The 22,461-nt window shown below is 34.8% G+C and overlaps 2 protein-coding genes across 5 annotated transcripts; both read right to left on the minus strand.

The window, feature by feature from the left end:
• Positions 1-1,555: 1,555 nt before the first annotated feature.
• Positions 1,556-13,234, minus strand: LOC118041376 (E3 ubiquitin-protein ligase BRE1-like 1). 3 transcript variants are annotated; one of them, XM_035048677.2, is made up of 20 exons: positions 13,071-13,234; positions 12,725-12,922; positions 11,001-11,162; positions 10,770-10,854; positions 9,728-9,955; positions 9,470-9,631; positions 8,787-8,980; positions 8,612-8,695; positions 8,342-8,461; positions 8,054-8,240; positions 7,796-7,956; positions 7,643-7,714; positions 6,297-6,373; positions 5,727-5,921; positions 5,512-5,584; positions 5,343-5,429; positions 4,483-4,620; positions 3,543-3,745; positions 3,304-3,469; positions 1,556-2,320 (listed from the first exon to the last, which is right to left on the minus strand). In XM_035048677.2, exons 2-20 carry the CDS (start codon positions 12,836-12,838, stop codon positions 2,189-2,191), a joined length of 2,640 nt encoding a protein of 879 aa, XP_034904568.1. In that variant the 5' UTR covers positions 12,839-12,922; positions 13,071-13,234; the 3' UTR covers positions 1,556-2,188. The 3 variants fall into 3 exon arrangements, with proteins under 3 accessions (XP_034904568.1, XP_073260394.1, XP_034904569.1); XM_073404293.1 differs by lacking the exon at positions 13,071-13,234 and adding an exon at positions 12,479-12,524 and having other exon boundaries at positions 12,725-13,060; XM_035048678.2 differs by lacking the exon at positions 13,071-13,234 and having other exon boundaries at positions 12,725-13,060.
• A 693-nt stretch (positions 13,235-13,927) lies between these two features.
• Positions 13,928-19,538, minus strand: LOC118041491 (uncharacterized). Of its 2 annotated transcripts, XM_035048852.2 has the most exons (9): positions 19,416-19,538; positions 19,214-19,279; positions 19,028-19,145; positions 17,937-18,180; positions 17,027-17,155; positions 16,896-16,945; positions 16,032-16,129; positions 15,668-15,955; positions 13,928-14,887 (listed from the first exon to the last, which is right to left on the minus strand). In XM_035048852.2, exons 2-9 carry the CDS (start codon positions 19,271-19,273, stop codon positions 14,399-14,401), a joined length of 1,476 nt encoding a protein of 491 aa, XP_034904743.1. In that variant the 5' UTR covers positions 19,274-19,279; positions 19,416-19,538; the 3' UTR covers positions 13,928-14,398. The 2 variants fall into 2 exon arrangements, with proteins under 2 accessions (XP_034904743.1, XP_034904741.1); XM_035048850.2 differs by lacking the exon at positions 19,416-19,538 and having other exon boundaries at positions 19,214-19,372.
• Positions 19,539-22,461: the final 2,923 nt, after the last annotated feature.

Consider the following 22,461-nt stretch of genomic DNA (forward strand, 5'->3'; position numbering starts at 1 on the left):
TCATACAAAATATTTAAAAAATTATATATGAATAAAAATAATCACTTAAAAAATTAAACACATACAAAATAATTTTAAAAACAATCTATATTCAAAAAGTGTTAAATAAAAAAATTAAAAACAAATCACAGTTGAGTGATATTATTTTGAAACATAAATTTAAAAATTTTAAAAAAAATGTTAAAAAAAAGGTATAAATAAAAAAAAGCAAAATTAAAAAAATAATAATTCTATTATTATGGATTAACTTGTAAAATATATAATTTGAATTATTGACTGAAATAGGTTAAATAATATATACAAAAATAAATAAAAATAAAATAAACTTTTGCACAGAAGATAATTGGTAAAATATTAAGGTAACAAACATTTATAATTTCTAAAGTATGAGGACCACATTAAACTTTTTCATACTAACTTTAAAACCATCATCAATTTATGACATCTTTTCTATTTAAGTCCCTGGTCTATCAATTTTATCCTTAGCCAACAAATTTTATTCAAATCCCCTTGAATTTGGCCCCAAAAAATGCAATCAATCGAGAAAAAATAAATTTGAGAATCAAATTTAAAAAAAAAACAAAAAATTTTGCAAAGTCCATATGATATGTAAGAGGATGAACAATGCAACCTTCAACCAGGAAAAAAACCCACAGCCTTTTAGTTTTCTACTTAATCCTGCATCCAAAAATGGTCAAAATTAATCCCTAATCTTTATTATGATGATCAGATTAATACCCTTTCTGGCCACTATTAAGCCTGACTCTCCTTCCTTTCTAATACTCATGCATATCAACTATGTCGAAAAAATAAAGTCAAAAACAAAAAACAGGTGACGAACAATATCAGACTAAACTAAACATATTTAACATGTTAGAATTAGTCATTATCTTCAACCTCAGAGACTAAATTGCAGATAACTGAAACTTACTGTAAGCTTGTCAATATCCACCAAGCATCTTGTGCTAACATCTGATAGAGAAATATGGCTTGACCCATTTTCTACCCGAGTTTTCAACCTAAATTTTCATTAGTAAATTCATAGCCACACCTCTAAGAACCCAACACATTTCATGCTAGGAAACCCAAAAGGAAATGAGAATCCAGGTTTAAACCGACTCAAGTGGGGTCAAAAATGAATTTTAAATCTAAAAGATCAGGAGAAAAACTACAGGAAATCTACTTCAAACCGAATCCACATAACACACCTTGTAAAAATACCTTCTTTTCTCCAAAAGCTAAAAACCCTCGAACAGAAGCCATGGCAAACCATCTCATGTAAGCTTGAAAACCAAACTCATTCCAAACTGACGGCGGTACTTCTTACACCAAAAAGGGGTTCTCCCAATAGCTTCACTCACCATCGCGCCTTTTCAACCAAAAGCCACTGCTATTTCCCATACCAACAAAAACCACAAATGCTCACTGGTCTATTCAATAAAAACACCGTTTTTCATGTTTTCCTTCACTTTTCCATAGAATGGTGGCATACCTCTACTGAACACCCGCAATTGCTCAAAATTTTCAGAAAAAATGCCCACTAGTGGAAATAACATACATGAAATAGAGCACTACAACATTCACTTTCAAAAGTTTCGTACATACATGAAGCAATGTTGAGCACATCTAGCACAAACTCCTACTATAAACGTCATTAGTTTATAAAAGCAAAAAATGTAAACTGATTGATATTCCTGCAATCTAATGTATGCACTAAAACCTGTACAGTCAAAAATTAAGTTCCATTCCAGGTATTTTCACTGGATGGAGAAAACTGACATCAAATGCATGAGCCAACTCTCATTGCTATGTGCCAAGGTGATCTGTACAACCTCCAAGGCGTTCAGCAATGGCATTTTGTTGGATTCTGATCATCTGCAACAAATCGAAACACTATAGTGTCTCCTAGCAGTTAATAAGGAACCAACATCCTAGATACATGGAAGTCGAGCAACAAATGAAATCAACCTAGAATCAAATTTAAAATGATCTGCATGGGGATGATATGGACAGGAATTGCACTGGTTCCTGTCACTATTCTCTTGGTAATTCTCTAACATAAGAATAGGCATGAACCAGCAGGCATCCAAAGGTCAAGGTTCTATCAGGGCAGACAAGCCTCATTGGGACCTGACTTTGAAAACGAGCCTCATCATCAAACAGCACGGTACACCTCATTCCCATGCCATCAGATGTAAACTGGCTTCACATCATTATGCCCAAAACTCATGCTACACACTGGACACTTGCGGTGACGACTTTCAACAATTCTCTGTATGCAGGGATTGCAGAACAAATGATAGCATTTTGTAATGACAGCCTGATTGGAAAACAAAATTATTAGAATCCCTAACCAATATATTTGGATAAACAGTGGCAAAAATTAAGTCATATAATTGACTGGTATGTATATCATAAAATCTTGGAGATTATTGATCAATTTCAATAAATACAGCAACAGTAGTATTCTAATATTGAACCTATTAGTAACCCAACCCAAATCCCAAAGGAGCTCAAGCACCCACTATGAAGAAAAACACTTACTAAATCACCAAAAGTTTTTTAGAACCTCTAGGGAAATACGGTGGAGATTACAACCAGTCAAATTTCAACAAGCCTCTCTCCTAAACTAGTTGAGGTTGCTTCAAAGAAGCTCTTCCTCCATTCTATAATGTTTTAGGACACTTTATCATAACAACCAATTTTTACCACACCAGAATGTGAGATTCTTTGCCTAATTTTCTATTCCTTCAATCAAACTCCAAGCCAATCATTTTGTTACTTTCTGGATAACACTCGTCATTCCACTTTCCTGCAGGTTCAGTAATTTCTTTTTCTAGCCTATATGATTTATTAAAAAACATGCTATCACAATACCAAGCACTGCATACCACAGAATAGTGTTCGTCAATCCTTTCTACTGAGAATAGTACAAGTTTGTTTTCAATTGAAACTACTGTTATTGCCACCTAATACTAAAGTTCCACTGAGAGTACAAGCAAGCTGAAATATAATATCTTGCTAGTAAACGTGAAACCAGTTGCCTTACTTAGGAAAAAAGCTGGAGCAGCAGTTCGACCAGAAAATCATAATTCAACATTATCACTTCATAAAATTCAGTTCCCGTGATGGGAAACCTACTTGTTGGATAATGTACATGTCAAACTTATCTTAGAAATAATGGTTTGATTATGCTTTGCATGCCCTGTTTTAATATCAAGTTATCCAACTAGTAAGGCTGGTTTCATTCATCAAAACAGGACATTGAATCCCACAAATAACAGAACAGGGATTGCAAATCACCTCTTTTGGTCTGTCAAGGCAGATACTGCACTTAACTATTTCCCTGTATTCTCTAAGTTCCTGTTGAAGCTTTTCTACAATCGAAGACCCTTCTGTATGTTCTTGAAGATGAGAAAACTTTCTCCTTGCAACTTCCAATTCCTCCTCCATTCTTCTCTTGTCAAATCTGATAAACAAGCAATGACGTGAATGTCTACATTTCATACAAATAGGAAGTGGAATGGGATTTATTTTGTTACCTCTCTTTCTCTAGATCTATCTGCACCTCCAAAAGAGCAGCTCGACTTCTTTCAACTCTAGATTGGGAATCCTCCAATGACTCTCTTGCTTGATTAGATGATCTTCTCAAATCTAGCAATTTCTTTTGTGTATTTTCCAACATAACCGACCTTTGAAACTTATCTTCTGCAAGTTTATGAACCTGGTCTGAACAATTTTTTAACTGCAAGGCAGAGGCATTCAATACTGATTATACATGTTCCAGTAATGTTGACTCTACTACAAAATGATCCACAACTATGTATGAACTCATAAAAAAAAATTGATCTACTATTTTGCTCTTCAATAATTTAATAAGACTAAATACCATTATTATCAATTAATTAATCTAAACTAACATTTATCCTGGAAAATCATCAACATAACACTAATTCTTTACCTAACTTGGAGACATGCCTATGCTCATCTAATAGTAAGAGAAGTAGTGAAGTACCAAGGCTACAATACCATATACATAACATCAACAAGATACTCCTCAATTCTTAATCTACAAAAAAAAAAAAAAAAATGATATGAAAGAAGAATAGAATAATAGTGCATGGCTTGCCTGTTCTTTTTAAACATATTCGCCTACGTTTATTTTTTTTTTAGAAATTAAAAAGACAAGGGTTTAGTTGAAAAAGAAGATTGGTTTAATTAAAAGATAATCATCTTCTAAAATAGAAAAATAAAAATAAAAAAATAAAAAAAGACAAATTAAAAACATATTAGTTATTTATCAATTGAAAAAAAAAATGACATTTTCTCCTTTTATTTCCTTTTTTAATCACATACAAGAATGTTTATTTTATTTCACAGGCCGATTTTTATACTATATGCATGAATACTCTATATGCAAGCCATATGTCAAAATAACAACTATTTCTTGCATATATCAAAATAACTACCACTTAGAAATACCTGATCTTCTATTCTTGCAGCTTTCACATCAAAGAAATCAAGGGAAATATTGGCTTGCTGAATCTCCTTTTCCATGGTTTGTTTGTCCATGAGCAGAGAATCCCGCAGTTGTCTTGCTCTCACACCCTCTAAAACAAGCTAAAACAAGAATAGCAAGGTCCACTAAATCATACTCTCGAGTATATGCATTCATATCTTTACCTGAACTCTAAGATGAATCCATTCACATCTAAAAGTAAATGTAAGCAAGAATTCATTTACATGAATACAAGAAGAGCAGCATCATGATAAGCAAGAGTAAAATTATGTCCAGTTTACAAGTAATGCCTGTTAAAACCATACAAAAATAGCCGGTCACATGTTGATGTTTTGAAGTTCCAGGATGAGGGAAACTCAACCAAGGTGTCAAGGATGTAACAGAATGAAGACCCTATCTCCAGCTATAAACTATTAATACATCTCTTTTCAGTTTAAGATATCAAATCAGTCCATAATTGGTCCTTCTATAGATATTACAAACCAGTAGGGTAAAACATGTTTCCATGCCCAAGTAATCAAGAAAAGCTGGATCAAAATCGGAAATGTTAAGACACATGTAAGGTCAGATATTACATGTTTAACAGTTCATATAGCAAAATATAGAAAGATGAATCACATTGCAAGTCTTAAGAACTCCAAAGCTTATATGAATATGAACGTTTCAAAATACAAGTTGGCAATGCAAATACCAATATCACATCATACAGTAAAGCAAACATTGAACGTACAGAGTAAGACCAAGGGCTTAAGCACTAACAGCTGAAAGACACTGCATGCAACAAAAAACAGTCTACTCAAGACAGATTATGGAATATGCTAACCTTAATGTTATAATCATCTCTCTCCGTTATTTGCTGCAACAGATGTTGATTTTGAGTTTGCATTTCATCATATGCTTGACCAATTGTCTGGAGCAAAACCAAATAAACAATCTTGAAACAGATGCATTATTGCAGTCTAAAGAAAGCCTGCAATGAAAATAACACTGACCTCTATTTCAGATAAGTAGGCCTCATTTTCTTCATTTTTTGATTCTAGGACATCAGAAAGTCTAGACATATCCCTGAAAGAAAATAAATCAACATTTTCACACACTGCTCTCCCATAATTAGCATGTTAAAATTTAGGTGAGAACAAATATTAGGCCCACCTATTAACCAAAAACAATTACAATGAAAGGATGATTGTTCAATGGAAAGGTTTACATTTTAGAAGCTTCTAGTTTCTGTCTCAAATCAGCAATCTCAGCTTCTGCAGCAGCTAGCTTTTGCTGGGATATGGCCTCGGCTTCATTTGCTGTCTTCACTCGTAATTCCAAGTTTTGCTCATCAAGAGAGAGTTTAAAACTTTGAACTTGAGCCCATGCCTTGTATTCCAGATCCCTGGCTTCCAAGACATCCCTAAAATTGCAGAATAAATTTCTAAGCCAACACATAATTTCACATAATCTAGAACCAATGACGAGAAAATGGTATGAACTGGATCATGCTAATAAATGATTTAATCAAATACTTTACCATAATGGCGAGGGCAACCCACAGCTAGCATTACTTAGCTGGTATCTTAAAAATAATGATTTTATACCGGTGCAAGAAGTTGGACACCAAATTTAAACAAAGCACAATCATTCAATGTACATCAATTTCCAGGATAAAGCAACAAACACTCACTAGAATACTAAATGATTATACAAAATAAACTATCTGTAGTTGGTTGAATATCAAGTAGAAGTTCAAGCTATTATGGGGAAAGCAGAATGTATAGATGACTCTGACCTTGAATAAGTGGATTCACGTTGATACATGTCCAAAATCAGTTTCAACTCCAGTATGTTTTCCTTCAGATCTTGGACCTGCAACCAAGGAAAAAAGGGGTTCAATTGCTAAATCAGATCATATCAGTTTAATACCCTTAAAATAAGAAAACAAGGCATCATAAATTCTTCTAACCCGTGTTCCAGCAGACCTTGGCAAATGGTTATCAGACCATTTGTCAGAGCATAGATTACATTTAAATTTATCAGTAATTTAATATTTCCGGAAAAAAAAAGATAAGTTCACAAGGACAAGAAAAATAAACTAGATCCAGAAAAACAAGTCAAATGTGATGATGAATTTAATGCTTGGAGAGACATGGTTTTTGTACTAGCAAAAACATAATTGAGGTACATCTATAACCATATTTTGGGTTCCTTGGAAAAAATGAAACATATGAGCATTCAACAGGAAATAATCCAGTACCTAATCTTTTAAGCATCTCTTGTTTAAGAATACACCACGACAATCATTTTGCTGATTTGGGTTCTCAAATATTATAAAACATTTGGCTGTAGTCCTTATGGCATAGTCAACAAACGTGGCTAGAGTTTCTTCTGCTAGAGTAAATGAAAGTGACACCTATATAATTTTAAAACTTGTATGGGGTTCAAATCAAACTTCATCAAGAGGTACAAATTTATAAATGCAGCAAAAGCATACCCTGCAGGGATGCCCATTTTTTCATCCGAAACAAAAAAGGTCTCAAAAAATAGCTAGCAAGTAAAAGAAAGACGGGAACCAAATGGATCTTTTCTCGACAACATTCCCATGGCCAAAATTTTATGCATCTAGATAAGGGAACACTATGGATGAGTTTTTCAAATAAAAAAAATGTTAATTTCAGGAATTCTTCAACTCCAAAGAAAAGGTAGGCATCCATTGAAGTCTTGAAATACAAGTCCTTGAAAGATATGGCAAGGAAAAGTAGGACCCATGTCACATTTCATGGCAAAAAAAATTCATGACTTGGAATTGGCATTTCAGAGATCCTATTAGAAGCTTACGACACAATAACACACTTAAAAACCTAAAATGACCACATTTCATTGGAAGATATTAACAATATAGGATATTAAACACGTCAAGGAAATAATGTCAGACAGCAGGATTAAAATGCTATAATTCCTTAAGAGTGACCAACAACAGTACACGGCATGAAGAATTCTTGCAAAAAGCTTTCATTCCATCCATATTCAAGTTCCAAGTTAACCTAGGTTATACAATCCTCGGGCAGAAAAAAGGAAGGCTTTGAAGTCATTTACAAGCCCCTAAAATTTCTAAGAAAATGAAGAATGGAAAAATACCACAGACTGCAACTTATGTATCTCAGCAATTTGGCTCGTTGATCTGGAAGACAAACTTCCACACTGTTTTCCCTGCTTCAGAAAACAAATCTTAGTAACCTTTAACTGATTTAAATTTAACACATATAAATGCATATACCAGAATGCACCCACCTTCCTATCCAGAACAGTAGAGAGAGACTGCACATCAGCCCGCAAAGAATGAATATCAGAAGAAGCTTCTTTGAAGTTACTTAATTGGCTTTGCATAGAGCCCATTTCCTCAGGAAATGAAGAAACCAATGCTTTGAATTCAGCAATCACATCTTTTCTTCCTAAAATAGAGAGTACTTATCAGGCTTTGGGCACAAAACTAGAGGGAAGAAGCAGCATGAATTACAAGTCACACAAAAGCATCAAGCAGTAATGCACCTGGTTCTCTTGATGACTCTTCCAGATTAGTCTCAATCATGTTTCTTTCGTTAATCTGTTTCTGTATCTCCTTTCCTAAATCAGCAGCTCTAGAATCCACAACCGCAGTAGATCTTCGACAAACATCAACTAAATCATTTTTCATATTTAATTCCCTTTCCTTCCAGACAAGGTTATCCTTCTCAACCTGTAATTTCCAGGTACAAAATATTGTCAGCATCAGAAACTAATCCATGCAAAATACATTTACAGACTCAGGCATAAATGAAACTACCAACCAGTTACAACCTGTAGTTTCTCAAATAAGGCACGATAATGGAGAACCATTGATTTTGATTTCTCTAGTTGATCTCTCAGCAAAAGGAAGGCTCGTGATGAAGAAATAACCTTCACATTCTTCAATGAGTGCTGTAAACCAAAATAATTTCATTCCACTTCTATTAGCACATAAATAAAGCTGCATTTCGTTCTATTTATAATATCGAATAAGTGAATCTGCATTTAAGGACCCCCCCCCAAAAAAAAAAAAAAAAAAAAAAAACACAAACAACTACTAACCTGCAAATTGGATAGCTTCTGTAATATTATTAACCTTTCTTCATGAAGATCTTTTAGTTCTAGTAGTCGAGAGGAAGCTTGGTCCTGTGAAACTCAAATTAATTAACATGCCTATCTCTTCCAGTTCAAGAAATTCCCAAGAAGGAATCCAATAAAATAAAAGTCAACAACTCACTAAAAGCTCTCTGACAGCAGACTCCATTTCTTGAAGATCCTTTTGTTTATCCCTGACCTGATCACCAGCAGCATGCTTGCTTCCCAAGTTTAAGACAGGGAAGAATGCCCCTTTAGTTGCATTTCTCTCCGCTTTAAGTGTTGCCAATTTACAGTTACTGTCATTTAATTCTGCAACTGTGGTCTCCAATTCACCTATGGAAAACAAGCAGATGCGCAACAGTCACACTTACAAAAGCATATCAGTCAATGATGATTAATTTTTCAAGCAAAAAAAATGAATAGCATAATGCAGTGTGTAGTTTGCTCAGTCATACACCTGCTCTTGCAAAACCAAATTATTTTCTCCAGATTTTCCAAACACTAGATGAATGGCTGAAAAGATCTTATCAAAGAATAATAGCATAAAACTCATTCCATTGTTGTGACAATAACAAATCAAAATTAGTAAATAACTGTAGAGAGCGAGAACAGCTATCCAAACATGCCAAACCTTAAGACCAAGTACACGTGATGTGTATTTAAATGTGATCTAGTGTGCTGGTGAACATATACAATTGAACAAGACCGTTTTAAAAAAAAAGGACATGTACCTATGCATGTATCATAAACAGGATATGCTACGTTAATTTGACTAAAGGAGGAGGGGCCCTCAGATGATCACTAAAGGATTCAAAATCTTACCTTTTAGATGCTTAAGCTCAGCTTTATTTTTTGCATCACTGTCTCGACGGTTTTGCAATTCCCTTGCCAGTGATTTGTGCTTCAAATGAAGGTCACTTAGCCCTAACCTCAAGTTCTTAAGTTCTGTCTCCAATTCATTAGATATTGTTTCCCTACAAGCATCTAGCAAAGGAGAAACATGCATATGAACTGAGAAAAGTCTGAAGGAAGTAGCCCAAGACAAATATAACACAGACACCTGTGGCAATATACTCATACCATCTTCTGTAAGCTGTTTCAAAACTGCTGCACGTAATCCATCCTTCAGATACCAAAGGCCATTGATTGTAGCCACTAAATTATGTACAATGCTTATATTCTTTTCAAAGGCAGTTTCTCTATCCACTTCCATCTGATCAGGGCCGTTACTTGCAGAGGAACTTTCAGTTGCACCAGTTTCCATAAGCCTGCTAAGAAATGCATCCTTGAGAGAAGATGAGCCCCCGTCTGAAAGGAAATTTAATAATACCCTATTAGAAAATGGCCTTGCTATATATATATATATATATATATATATATATATATATATATATATATATAAAAAAAAACTATTGATAATTTTTAATCATCATAAAAACACCGGTTATCAAATTTGTGTCCACTCTGAAAGCACACATGCATCGAATCTAAAAACAACGGAGCCAACTTTTTCCTAGCTGCTCACTTTGAACTGCATAAAATGCCGCACACATTGCTAAAATACCCTCCCCCCAAATACACACACATATGTTTCTGAAACATACCCACACAAATGACCATGCAAGCCTACGCACACAGGGATAGTTCCAAAAGCCACACACCCGCCAACCTACCAACCGCAACACATGAATTTCCCAAAATATTTTTGAAATTTAAACCAACTTCCAAGATAATTGGCATCTCATGGATGTTATAAGCATTAAAGTTGTAAGATAATAATTTGCAAAGGAGAGGTAAAGATACTCAAAAAAGTTTCCTTGCTGTAATCAAACAAGCATAATAAACATGCATGCAAAGCCAGGAATCACCAAGTATGGCCTGTACAAGATAAATTTCAGGAACTATATTATGTTGTGTGCCAATAGGTGGATTCTTATTCGCCTTGTACAGTTTTCTCCCATATATATATATATATTAATTAGTCATAAATTGCTATCACAAGAAAGCACATGTTAGGAATGGATAGCAATGAGTTCATGCTATCTAAGCAAGTGTTACCAGTAAATTGCTAAGGGGGAAAACTAAAAAACCAGAGAGAAGTAATACATTACAGGTTCCTCACCTCTCGTGATTGGTACATGTTTGACATCTTGCCCATTGATCCACTCTCTTGTGCGGTTGGAACATGTTTCCAAGTCAGTCACCAGCTATTGTTAAAAACAGTCAACATTCCCACAATTACAATAAGGTACTGTGTGTAGATAACACAGAAAAATATCTTATGCTTTAAATTCTCTAAACTAGTGTATAAAAGGAAAGGTAATATGAGGAACAAAAAAACCCAAGGAATTACCACTTCCCAAGACTTGTTAACAGCCTTCACTGTGGAATTGTATGGTTTCTGTTTCTCCTTCAGTAGAGAGAACTTGTTTTCAAGTGCAGAATGCTCAACCTTCTGAGCCTCTAACTTCTGTTGAAGCTTTTGATTTTGGTATTGAAGAACAGCAGTATCAAGCTATATCATCAAAAGAAAATGTGAGTTCACAACAAACAAGCTACTCGTTGGTGACATTACAGTCTGGTACTTATCAGTGTTGTCAAAAGCAAAAGGTGCCAAGCCTATAAAATGACTGAGGCGCTAGGCGCTCGCCCAAATGAACCAAGGCAATAAGCTATAAATTAAATATATATATATATATATATATTATATTATATAAATGGAAGATACATATCTTCCCACTTAAGATTAGATCATTAGAAAAATCAAAAGAAAATATAAAATACCATAACATAGTCATATAAAGTTATATTTTTCACCCTTAAAACAAAATATGATAGTTTAAAGTAGTAAGTAGCCAAATAAATTAAAAAGAAAAATTAAATATCATCATCATTATTCATTAATCTTCAAAAACATCTCCATCCATGCTTTCCTCTCCTTCACTTGAATCCTCCATTTCATCATTATAATTGAACTCCTCATCTCTCAAACTATACTGCACTTGTTTAGAAAAAATTAAAGTATTAGTTGTACAGATGTGCTGTTCTTCGACTCCCACTGTTGAAAAAAAAAGTGTGGCTGGTGTTTCTCTTCCAAGTGTCTTTCATTGTCTGTTTGTCTCCCACTTTAATGATTTTTTTACCCTAATCTTTTTTTTTTACAAAAAATACCCCGAAGTTGTTTCTTGTGGTGAATTAAAAAATTGGAAAAATAGGTCAAAACATAAACCATTAAAAAAAATCCAACATAAAAGGAAGAACTTCAAGCAGGCGCTAGCCTTAGCGCCTTGCACCCACTCACAAGGTGCTCGCCTAGGCAGCGCCCCATTGAAATCCAACGCCTGAGGCTAATAAAAGCGCTGGGGCCTCGCCTCGCCTGGAACGCCTAGGCAAGCACATCAGCACCTCTTGACAGCACTGGTACTTATAGATATAGAAATTACTGAGTGCAGTACCATATAAAGCTTCTAAAACGCCAAGTTACCCAGTATTGGAAAATCTAAAATAGCAGCTAAACTGTTGCAGCCATCAAGCATCAGAGCTAGAGAATTACACATATAAATGATTCACAAGCAAAGAGAGAGAACACATTGCCTGGAAATCTATTTTTTACAATGAAAAATAGATTTTAGAGACAGACAGGTAGCAACCTCATTGGACTTAGATATCCATTCATTGAGTTACAATGATAGATGAGTAAATTACAAGAGACAAATTGTAGACAAGTTAAGCAATGCAAAAATTCAATGTATGAATATTTATTGAAGATCGTTAGCTTAAAAAGTCATAGGCTATAAGAGTAGAACATTCAAGCTGATAAAACAATCCGACCTCATTTGAACACATCCCTGCAAAACTCTCATTTAATCACCATCATCTGATTTAACAAAACAAACACACATAATTATCCAAGTGATGCAGTCCATAACCCTACAAGTATATGATTTTTTTACTGATAACCCGATAAACCCAGAGCATCAAGACCATCAGATTCATAAAACAGAACAGAACCCGCACAAGATTCCTCAAAACCATTAAAAAAAAAAAGAAGCAATCAAATTGCGAAAAAGTTCAAACCTTTTTGTCCTCGGACAGGTGCGATAACGGCTGCTTTTTAGCCATAGCAGCTGTTGGTGATGATATGGAGCTGAAGTGACGCCGTTTTCTGTCTGGCTCACCTGTACTCCCCATTGAAAAAAAATTGCGACAACAAAACAAAACTCCCTCCCCCAGCAACTTCACTCACATTAGCGCGCGCACAAATTTCAATAAATCCTAATTCAAAACAAATCAAACACTAAATTTAACAATTAAATTTCTCGAAACCCTAATTCAAAACCGCCAAACAAGCTGTTTGGTTTTCTTTTTCACTAAAAAAACCCTAACCCTAACCCTAACCCTAATCAAAGAGTATATAACTTACTGTGAAATTTGATTTCCTTTCTCAAACTGAGAATTAAAAGAACAAAAGAAGTTTGAATCTTTTTTCTTTTTCTTTTTCTTTTTCTTTATTTTTCATTTCCTCTTCGGTCTCTGCTCGGGAGCGAGAGAGAGAGAGAGAGACGAGACGGTAGTTCGTTTGTTTGTTGCGAGTGATATTTTAGCATAAAGAGAGAGCGTGAAATTCCGTGACTCCCAGAAGGGTAATTTTGGGAATTAAATGCTACCGCTAGGAATCTGTGGTCTGCTAGTGCCACGACGAGGTGAGAGAAGCAACATGATTGTCTGGAAAGTGATATTAATTATTTTTTAAAATTTTATTTTATTTAAAAATATATTAAAATAATATATTTTAAAATTTATTTTTAATATCAGGAATAATAAATAAAATAAAAATATACAAAACTTCGTTGAAATGCGGCCTTGCTTTCTAATTTTTACCATTTAATAGCAATGATTTATTATTATCATTTTTATTTTATTTTATTTTTATTAATATCATCACTTATTTCACTCTTCTACTCTCCGATGAGTGGTATTTTTTTTTTTCAACTTCAGTGAGTTAAACTTGATTGATTGAAATTTAATGAAAACACACTACGCAAATAACGGGTTTTAGCTTAAAGTGAATGCTGGAACATGATTGGTGGAAAGGGGTAAAGAATTTTGAGGCTCGGGTATCTTGAGACCTCGCAATGTTGGGCTTCTTTTAGTTTTTGCTTCACATAGATTGTTTACGGTACTAAATTAATTTTAAATCAAATTAATTAATAGATTTCTAAGTTAGCTTATTTTGTTTAATTGATAGATCCAACGAGCATGCATGCACACACGCTCACATTCACGAGGCGACTTTACACGTGCATCTTAAATAAAATGTATTGTTACCAAATGGAGGATACACTACAGCAGCCCCTCCATCCCAAAAAAAAAGTAAAAATAAAAAAACGGAAAAGTTCTCCTTCGATGGGAAACAAACCTAACGTCACTGAATATAATTTGCATGCAACTCGACGAGAGTTGGCTCAACTAATCCAGCTCGAGCTCTCGAGGTTCATCAGTTTCAAGTGGTCGAAGAGCGAGTTTCCTAGTAGTTACAAGGACACTTGCTAGACTCGGTTGTTGATGGCCTTCATTCTACCAAAGCAGGAGGGTGGATCTTGTCTAGAGGCATGCAAACTAACCCAGATATCTTACCCTATTCAACCAAAGGGGTGAAAGGAAAAGGAGTTTAGATTCTATATACCCAAATGAGCAAATTGTTAAGCACAACAACAGCACGAGGAGGCGAAAAGCAAGATCGCACTGGGCTCATTCATCTTTCATTGCAAATTCATGTCTCTTCCTTTGACCGACTTCCACAAGCAATGTTAACAGAGCTTCACACACTTGAGAAGCATCCCAATCAGAAGGGTCGCCGTTCAGAGATGAATAGACCATCCAAGCATGATCCAGTTTACATTTGGGTCGCACTACTGTGGATCCAGGGACTTCTGCATCCCGGCATGTGACAAGCCCGTCACTCTTCTCTCCATACCTGATTTGTAGTAGTTGGGCACACGCAGCCATTGCAGCACCGAGGGGTATTACCACTGGGAGTTTTGGTGATTCACCAGCAGATAGAGGTGCCATCAAGGGCAACTCTGCATGAGCAACATGAGACAGTGTGGCTAGAACAGCAGGTGTAATGCCCGCTTCAGTATGAAAAGATACAACAGGAAGCTCGCTTGGCAATTGGTGTTTCGTCAAGAATTCCTTCCTCCTCTCATAAGTCAAGTCTTCTAAAGCTTGCATGTCACCCTGCAAGGTTTATGGATAACACAAGAATTAGTACAAGTCAATTAAACGATTTCCTAGAGATGAAAAATAAACTTGACCATTAAAACATAATTCATTTAGAAAAATATTGAAAGCAGACTTATTTTAGAAACAAAACAAAATCCAACTCCAGCTCAATAAACATATCATGCCATGCCCCAACTAATTTGACTCGGCTAGATCTTCTCTGCATGCAATATCCACAGCAGTGTGCTATGTCTTTTCAACTTTCCATTCAAATCTTGTTTGGCCCTCTCTTGGTACTGATACCAGTTTAGATTGGAATAGATAGTTGTTTAACACAGCACGAGGCCTTTATCAACAAATTCATATCTTGTTTGGTTCTCTTTTCCCGGCTTACTGGTGCAATAACTGTGTCAATGTGTCTTCATCAGCAATTATGCAGTAGGTACAACTAGATTTCCAGAATTGGCTTACAGTTATAGTCCTATGGTGATCCTTTCTCAACTCAATCTATCTAAAGATGGCATTCTATTTAATTACATTGTTTGCTTTCTAACAATTATAATGCTTAACAGCCCATTAACTAATATCTTATTTACATTTTGATGGCCACCACAAAGAAGGAATAACTGCCAATAGATTGAGTATTGCAATCAAGTGCTTCTTAACAACTTCGTTTAAATAGGTAAAAAAATACAAACACATATGGGTGTGTGTGTCACATGCCTTTATGTGTCCATGCAGGTGCATGTGTAGTCATATTGAAAGGAAAAAAAAAAAAAAGGAAATACCCAGTACCTTAATCACTTTACAGATTATAATCTCCATAAGTCTCCGTATATTTACATAATCTCCAAGCTGTCCTTCACGTAAAATATCCGAAGCTATCGGACTACCACCATATGGACTCTGCGCTAATGCTAATCCGACAACCTTGTCTTTCAAATCTGACCAATACAATGACAAAGCAGCCGCTGCATCTACTCCCCCTTTGCTATGTCCAAGAAGCATGACGCGTTTCTGTGAACCCCAGTAAATTTCCTCGATGTATTCTTTTATCTCTCTGGCATTTTTCTCAACTGAAGCCTGGTTAGCCATTGTACAAGCTCAGTATAGAATATTTACAGCATGATCACGCAAGGAAGAACGACCCAATAAGTACCTCACTATGAATCTTGGCAATGTGACATGCCAGACCCATCTTTGAGAAACTCGTTTTTGTAGAAACAAAATAAAGCGGTCCATGATTACTGAAAAGACCTGACAAGTTAACCAGCAAAGTTGCACAACCCATTGATTCCGGGATACAAAATAGAAAAAATAAAATAAAAAATAAAAAATTCAAACCATACCCTCTGAATCTGGCTTTTAATTTGTCAGGTGAAATTTTATATAAAAATTCAATAATAACCTAAGCCTTTGAAAAGAGATAATCATATCAACTCCTCCAAAAGTGTTAAATTGCATGATAATGAAATTAGGCCATTGTGGCTGTCTTTCTATCCAATTGAGTGGTTTTTGGGTAACAATTTGACAGGGCATATTTTGAGGTCAAGTTCCTCACAAAAGCTTGCCTAGATGATTAATTTTTCATTATATTGCCAGAGTCTGAGAATTCATCTTGAAAATCTTGCCAAAAAATGACTAACCAATCTGTCATATTACCATATAGTTTGTGACATTCAATGCCTTTCGACACACCAATGCTGGATAAAAGTTACAATGCCTGTTCAAGACCTTGACCTTAACTCCTATGGCCTACCTAAAAGGAGACTAGAACTTGTATGAATATAATATCATATGGTTCAAGAGGACTTCAGGAAGAAAAGCAAAAAACTTAAACATGGTCTTGCTGATATGACAAGTACAATTGCACACGATCATGTCATTGAGATCAAGTCTAGAACACTTTAAACATGCAAGATGCTCAGTTAAACAAGCAATATGCTCAGTGATGATCACCCAATGACTAAATATTTTATTCATAGAGCTACACACTGGCATTATTCTACATAGAAATTGCTACCTGGCACCAACAGATAAACTATCGAATTTGGCAACTTGTGTAGACCATGCCTGGTAAAAAGAGAAAAGATATCAATCACCAACTGAATGACCATGTTTGACATATTAAGGATCCAAAGAAGCTTTATGTACCTTATGTTATCAAGAATTTCCATAAACCTTCCAGTTCCATCTTCAACTGAAGGCATACCTGAAGCATGTTGCAGCCACCCTATATCGTCAGCAGATCCACGAACAGTCCTCCGTGCACGCTCAATAAGCCTACAAGCAATCATCACATGATTCAAAAGGACAGGTAAAAAACCTCATTATATGCTAAACCCATCCACACATAAAACAGATTGAGAAACTTCAAATACTGTTCCCACATCTTGAAAAAATCACAAGAAATGGATAAAAAAATTGTTTCACTCATTTCTAGTTCCTGATACATGGGTAAAAGTAAAAACTCAATCTTGATAAATGAGATAAACAATTTTCTGTCAGCTAGGAAATACAAAGAACCACTGTTGTTTATGTACTTGCAAATGATAGCAAAGCAAACTATCGAGAAACTGAAAACATCTCATTATCAAACCAGAAACTTGTGCTTTTAATCCTAGGATCTACCCCAACTCTATCCCACAATATGAAACAAAAATTTACAATGTCTGCTTTGCCTATGCATACATGTTAAGAATGGCTAATAAATATTGTCCTGCCTTATTTATTTAAGTATTAACTTTCTGGAATTACACTTCCATGAATACTTTTCAAAAGATAGAATAATTAACACTCTTTAATGAACTGCAGATAAGGAACATGAAAGAATCGGCACTTTCACTTTTAATAATAGATATATATATTTGGGGCTGACCAAGAAGGAAAGATGATCATTCGTTGTGAGACAGAGGGAGTGACATATACTAAATGACTAGCTCACTATGTACCATGTTAACATCCTGTACATTTTGCAATCCATTTATCATGTAAAATACTATATCTGGCAAAATTATCCTGTAAGAAATACTGAAGCAAAAGTAAGAAAGAAAGAACCCAATACCCTTGAAACATTGAAAGTCCGCTTTGACCACTGTTATTTGATTGTACAAGTGCACTAGTATTTTGAGATGGTCCTTCAGAAGAGTTTATTGTTACTCCAGAATGGATAGGAGGGGTATCGGTGGCAGAATGACTTCCGCTTGAAGATGAGCGATCACTATCCAGCAAGGCCCCATTTTGTGTGGAAGAAAACGTTGTCAACTCCTGTTCATGTGTGACAGAAACCCCAGAAGAAGGATATTCCACTGTGACACATCCAATATTCTTTTTAGCAACGTAAACCGTGGTCCATTGCATCACATAATGGTAAAATTCTTAAGCTCACAAGCTTAAGGAAGCATGTTTGAATTTTCAGAACAGCGTTTCAAGGAAAAAAGCAAAAAACGTAGGGTCTCAGTAATTTTTCTCCCAAGACCCGCTTTGGAGTGATCATAATTGAGAAATGGCCTCTTAATGGACAAGAGGTCTGGAAATTACATGCATAAATGGCAAATAGTGGCATCACAGAAAGGCACTGTCTTGGGAAGGACAATATTTGCTGATTTGGATCTGTAGTGCTACTCAAATAAGTGAACAGGAGGTAAAGATTTAAAAATCAGTCACGAACAGTGATAAAAAGATGTGATGATACTGACTTTCCCCCTCAACCGAGTCTACATTTTAAAATCAAAACAACAAGAAACATGAGGAAATGGTGAAACTTAAGAGTATGGTAATCATGCCATTTTCCCTAAAACGAGAAACATGCACGAACAGGGAAGTGTAACAACTAGAATCTCATTTCAAAGATTAAAAAAAAAAACCAGCATTTACATTAATGAGTGAGAAGCCTAAGAAAAATATATGAGTCCCATAAGTAAATAAGGATACAGGAGGTCCAGAACAGATTCCAAAGGCTGCAATAAATAGGCAATTGCGAACTCCACTTCACTATTTTTATATTGCTAAAAATGTAAGTATTTCCCAACCAATAAACACATAAAAGAACTGTCTATTGACAAATTATATATAATAACAAAAGAATCATCATTTATCATTATCCTAATTCGCGTATTTAAAACAAACAAGTATTATAATTGAAAATTAATATACCAGAATAATCAGAGAAGCAGCGAGTAAACAACGAAGTAGATTGAGCTAGATAAGAGGCAGCTTCATTTAATGATGGCACTGATGTGAATAACTGCGGAATTAGCCCATCATTCAGTGACTGCAAAAACCAAAAAGAAAAATCAATAAAATACTCCACATGATTAAAAAAGACAAATAAAGAATTACCAAGAAAGGCGTGGTTGATTCTTCACTACTTCTTCTAGGATTTCCTGGTTCCTCCTCCATCAGGATCTTTCAAAAATTAGCGAAATTGAAAGAGAAGTAATTCAAGATAATGACAGCGGTGATTAAAATTGATTAATTGAATTACCTATCATGATTAATTGAATTACCTATCAGGAAATTTATTATTTGTTGGGGATATTACTTGGAATTGGAAGAAAGTGAAGCGTGCTTTCTGGTGTTGGTTTGATTTCTTCAAATAAACGCAAGGAATCCGAAATCCAACGGCAAAGTAGAAGAGGGGATGATAATAAATAAGTAGGATCTAGTGTTCGATGACCGCGCGGGACCTGTATTTATAGATCTGGGCCTGGATTACTTAAGAATCTTACACCGCAGTTCGGTTTATGCTGATCGAGGGATGTTTAATTATTACAAGGGTAATTTCAGTTTGGGCCTATGAATGGCCCAACAAAGAAGCATGATTATAAACTAGGGTTAGGTTATTTTTATGCTCTAGAAGTCAATATTTTCCAGAAGGAACCGTAATCACTTGATAACAATAATTGTTAAATTCATTCGGTTAATACAAGAAACTAATTGAAAAAAATCAGGTCTGAAAACTTGATTGAAACAAGTTTTTAGTTAAATTAAATAAAATATTGATTTAATAAAACTCGTTCCATCTCACAAGTTTTTAAAAACTTGATTAGTAAAATTATTAGTACCAGGTTAAAACCAAGACATAAAATTAACGTACGAGACAATGCTATTTTAATAAAAAATAATGACTATGAATCTCGAGTTGATTTGAAGATACAATAAAGCTTACTCTTTTTTGGATGATTTCCAAGTTCAGAGTCTACTACGCTAAGAACACTAACTTGAAAACGAAGAAAAGAAACATTGCAAACGTTTCATTACTTGTTAAACTTCCTTACATAAAACACTAATGCTAACTTCCTCAGAAAAACTAAAAAAAAACATGGCTAATATTTTTTGTTAACCCGCTCGCATTCATCGATCCACTCACAGTAGATGTCTATAGGCTCGGTCAATGGAGTGAGTTTGGTCTCGTAGCCAGCATGACATATGGAGCATGAGATTTCGCCGATGTTCAGATCCTTGTCGAAGGAGCACCCAACAGTGTTTTCAAGTTGGCAGAAAGGGCAACGAAAGACTGTATCAAGCTTTAGCTTTGGCTTCTTCACAGGACGGCTGTTTGATCTCGACTTTCTCTTTGCCATTGTGAATATAAACAGATTGCTCTCGAAACAAAGAAGATTAGCGAGAGAATGGTAGGTGTCTTTGATTCGGGGCTGGCAAATAATATGATAGGGTTTATTACGTGCTTCTTTTATATAGTGCATTGCCACCGACTTTATCCTGTTATAACGAGAGTCCTGGAGTTCTGATCCACATCGGATTAGATGGTTGATGGGTATTTTTTCTCCGGCTCCTTCTGGAAAAATTCCGAGCGGGCCTCGGAATGGTTGGGCCCCGAATTACAAACTAATTTTTCTTTGTTCTTTTTTTATAATGAATTACCCTAATATTACAAGCTGATATCCGGGCAAAATGCAGAATGTTTGCATGTTAATTTGATCACTTTTAGTCCACTCGAGGGAAAAGGTGTAGGCAAGAAGCAAGAACAAGATCTCTATCAACATTGAAATCATGTCTGGAAGTTGTCCAATAAACTTGATTTCCACTCGTCTTCTTCTGAAAATTAAAATCCAGATGCATGTGTGGTTGCAGGATTTGATTATACGCTACGAAGAAGGGTGTCTTCAAAAGTAATGCCTGGTTCAAATGCTAAGGCAAAGTCCCTACCTTTCCCCTCCTTTCTTCCACTCTTCCCTCATATCTTCCAAAACACACAGACATTGGTGTTGTTGCTGATGTTACCATGGTCCATTAGACAAAGAAACTGGGGTTCTTTGATTGTTTTTGGCTATGTCCTCACTTTAAGTTCTTTGACACCTCCATAACTGCCTCGCTAGGAAGTAAAACCTTCCACAGCCAACATCATTGCGTAGGCCCAGATGACTAGCGAGCTCTCACTGGAAGAAACATGGAGAATGTGGGTGATAGCTTCGAAGGGCCTTCCCCCGTTCCTCGATGCAAGAAACGCTTGCTTTCAATGCCTTCTAAACAACTGACGGCTTAGCTATTTCAAGCCTTCTCTTGATTGTTGGAGAGCCCTCGGGTGCAAGCTCAGGTTACTTGTCTACTATCTGCTTGAACATGACTGCATCTTGTCTTCACACAGTACGTACAGCGGTGATCACAGGAATAGATTAATGATGCGCGCCATTGACAACAATCGATTAATGGTCTATGGCTAAATCTTTGATGCAAGGAGTCGATATATTAAATCGTATGTATTTTTAAGATTTGTTTTTCAATTATTTTGTTGTTGAAGTTGGCGGTAGTTTTTTCAATATATACAAGGGAGTTTAACGAGTAATCGAATGTTTAATTATCAATATCATCTTAAGTTTTGATACTAGTTAGGTTGCATCACACCGTGGGTTAACTTTTTCTTTTTATCGCATAAAAAATATTAAAAAAATGTAAATATTTTTTTGAAAAATAAAATATAAATATAATATTTAAATAATTAGCTTGAATAAGTTTAATAAAATCAGTTAATTTAATAATATCATTAAAAAATAAAATATCAACAACAAATAAAAAAAACGATTCAATAAAAAAGATAAACGTTTGTCAATATTATAGAAATACATCTTTACAATATTCTCAAAATGTCGTTGTGATCTTATTTGTTAATAAAATAAAAATTAAATGAGAATAGGATAATTACATGGAAAGAAAAAAAAATATATATGAATTTAAAAAAAAATAAGACAAAAAAAATTAATTACTGTTAATTTTTGAAATTGGTACCAGGGTTAAAAGATTAAAAGTGTTATACATGAAAAAATCGTGAGAGTTAAAATCACAAAATAAAAATTCAAAATAAAAAAAAATACAATAAAAAATAATGGGTGTTAAAATTGAAAAAAAAAAATAATAAATCAAACGACAACAATAAATTTTAAATTTAAGAGTTAAATTGAAAAGAATAAAATCATTACAAAAAGATAAAAAATCAAAACAACGAAAACTAAAAAAAAACAATACACTATAAATCTAGATTGAAGGGTAAAACTAAAACCAATGAAACTCTTATAAAAGATTCAAAGAAAAAAATCATAAGATTAAACATCAAATCTTAAACATCAAAA

This window comes from Populus alba, chromosome 14 (genome assembly GCF_005239225.2).
Source record: "Populus alba chromosome 14, ASM523922v2, whole genome shotgun sequence".
NCBI lineage: Eukaryota > Viridiplantae > Streptophyta > Magnoliopsida > Malpighiales > Salicaceae > Populus > Populus alba.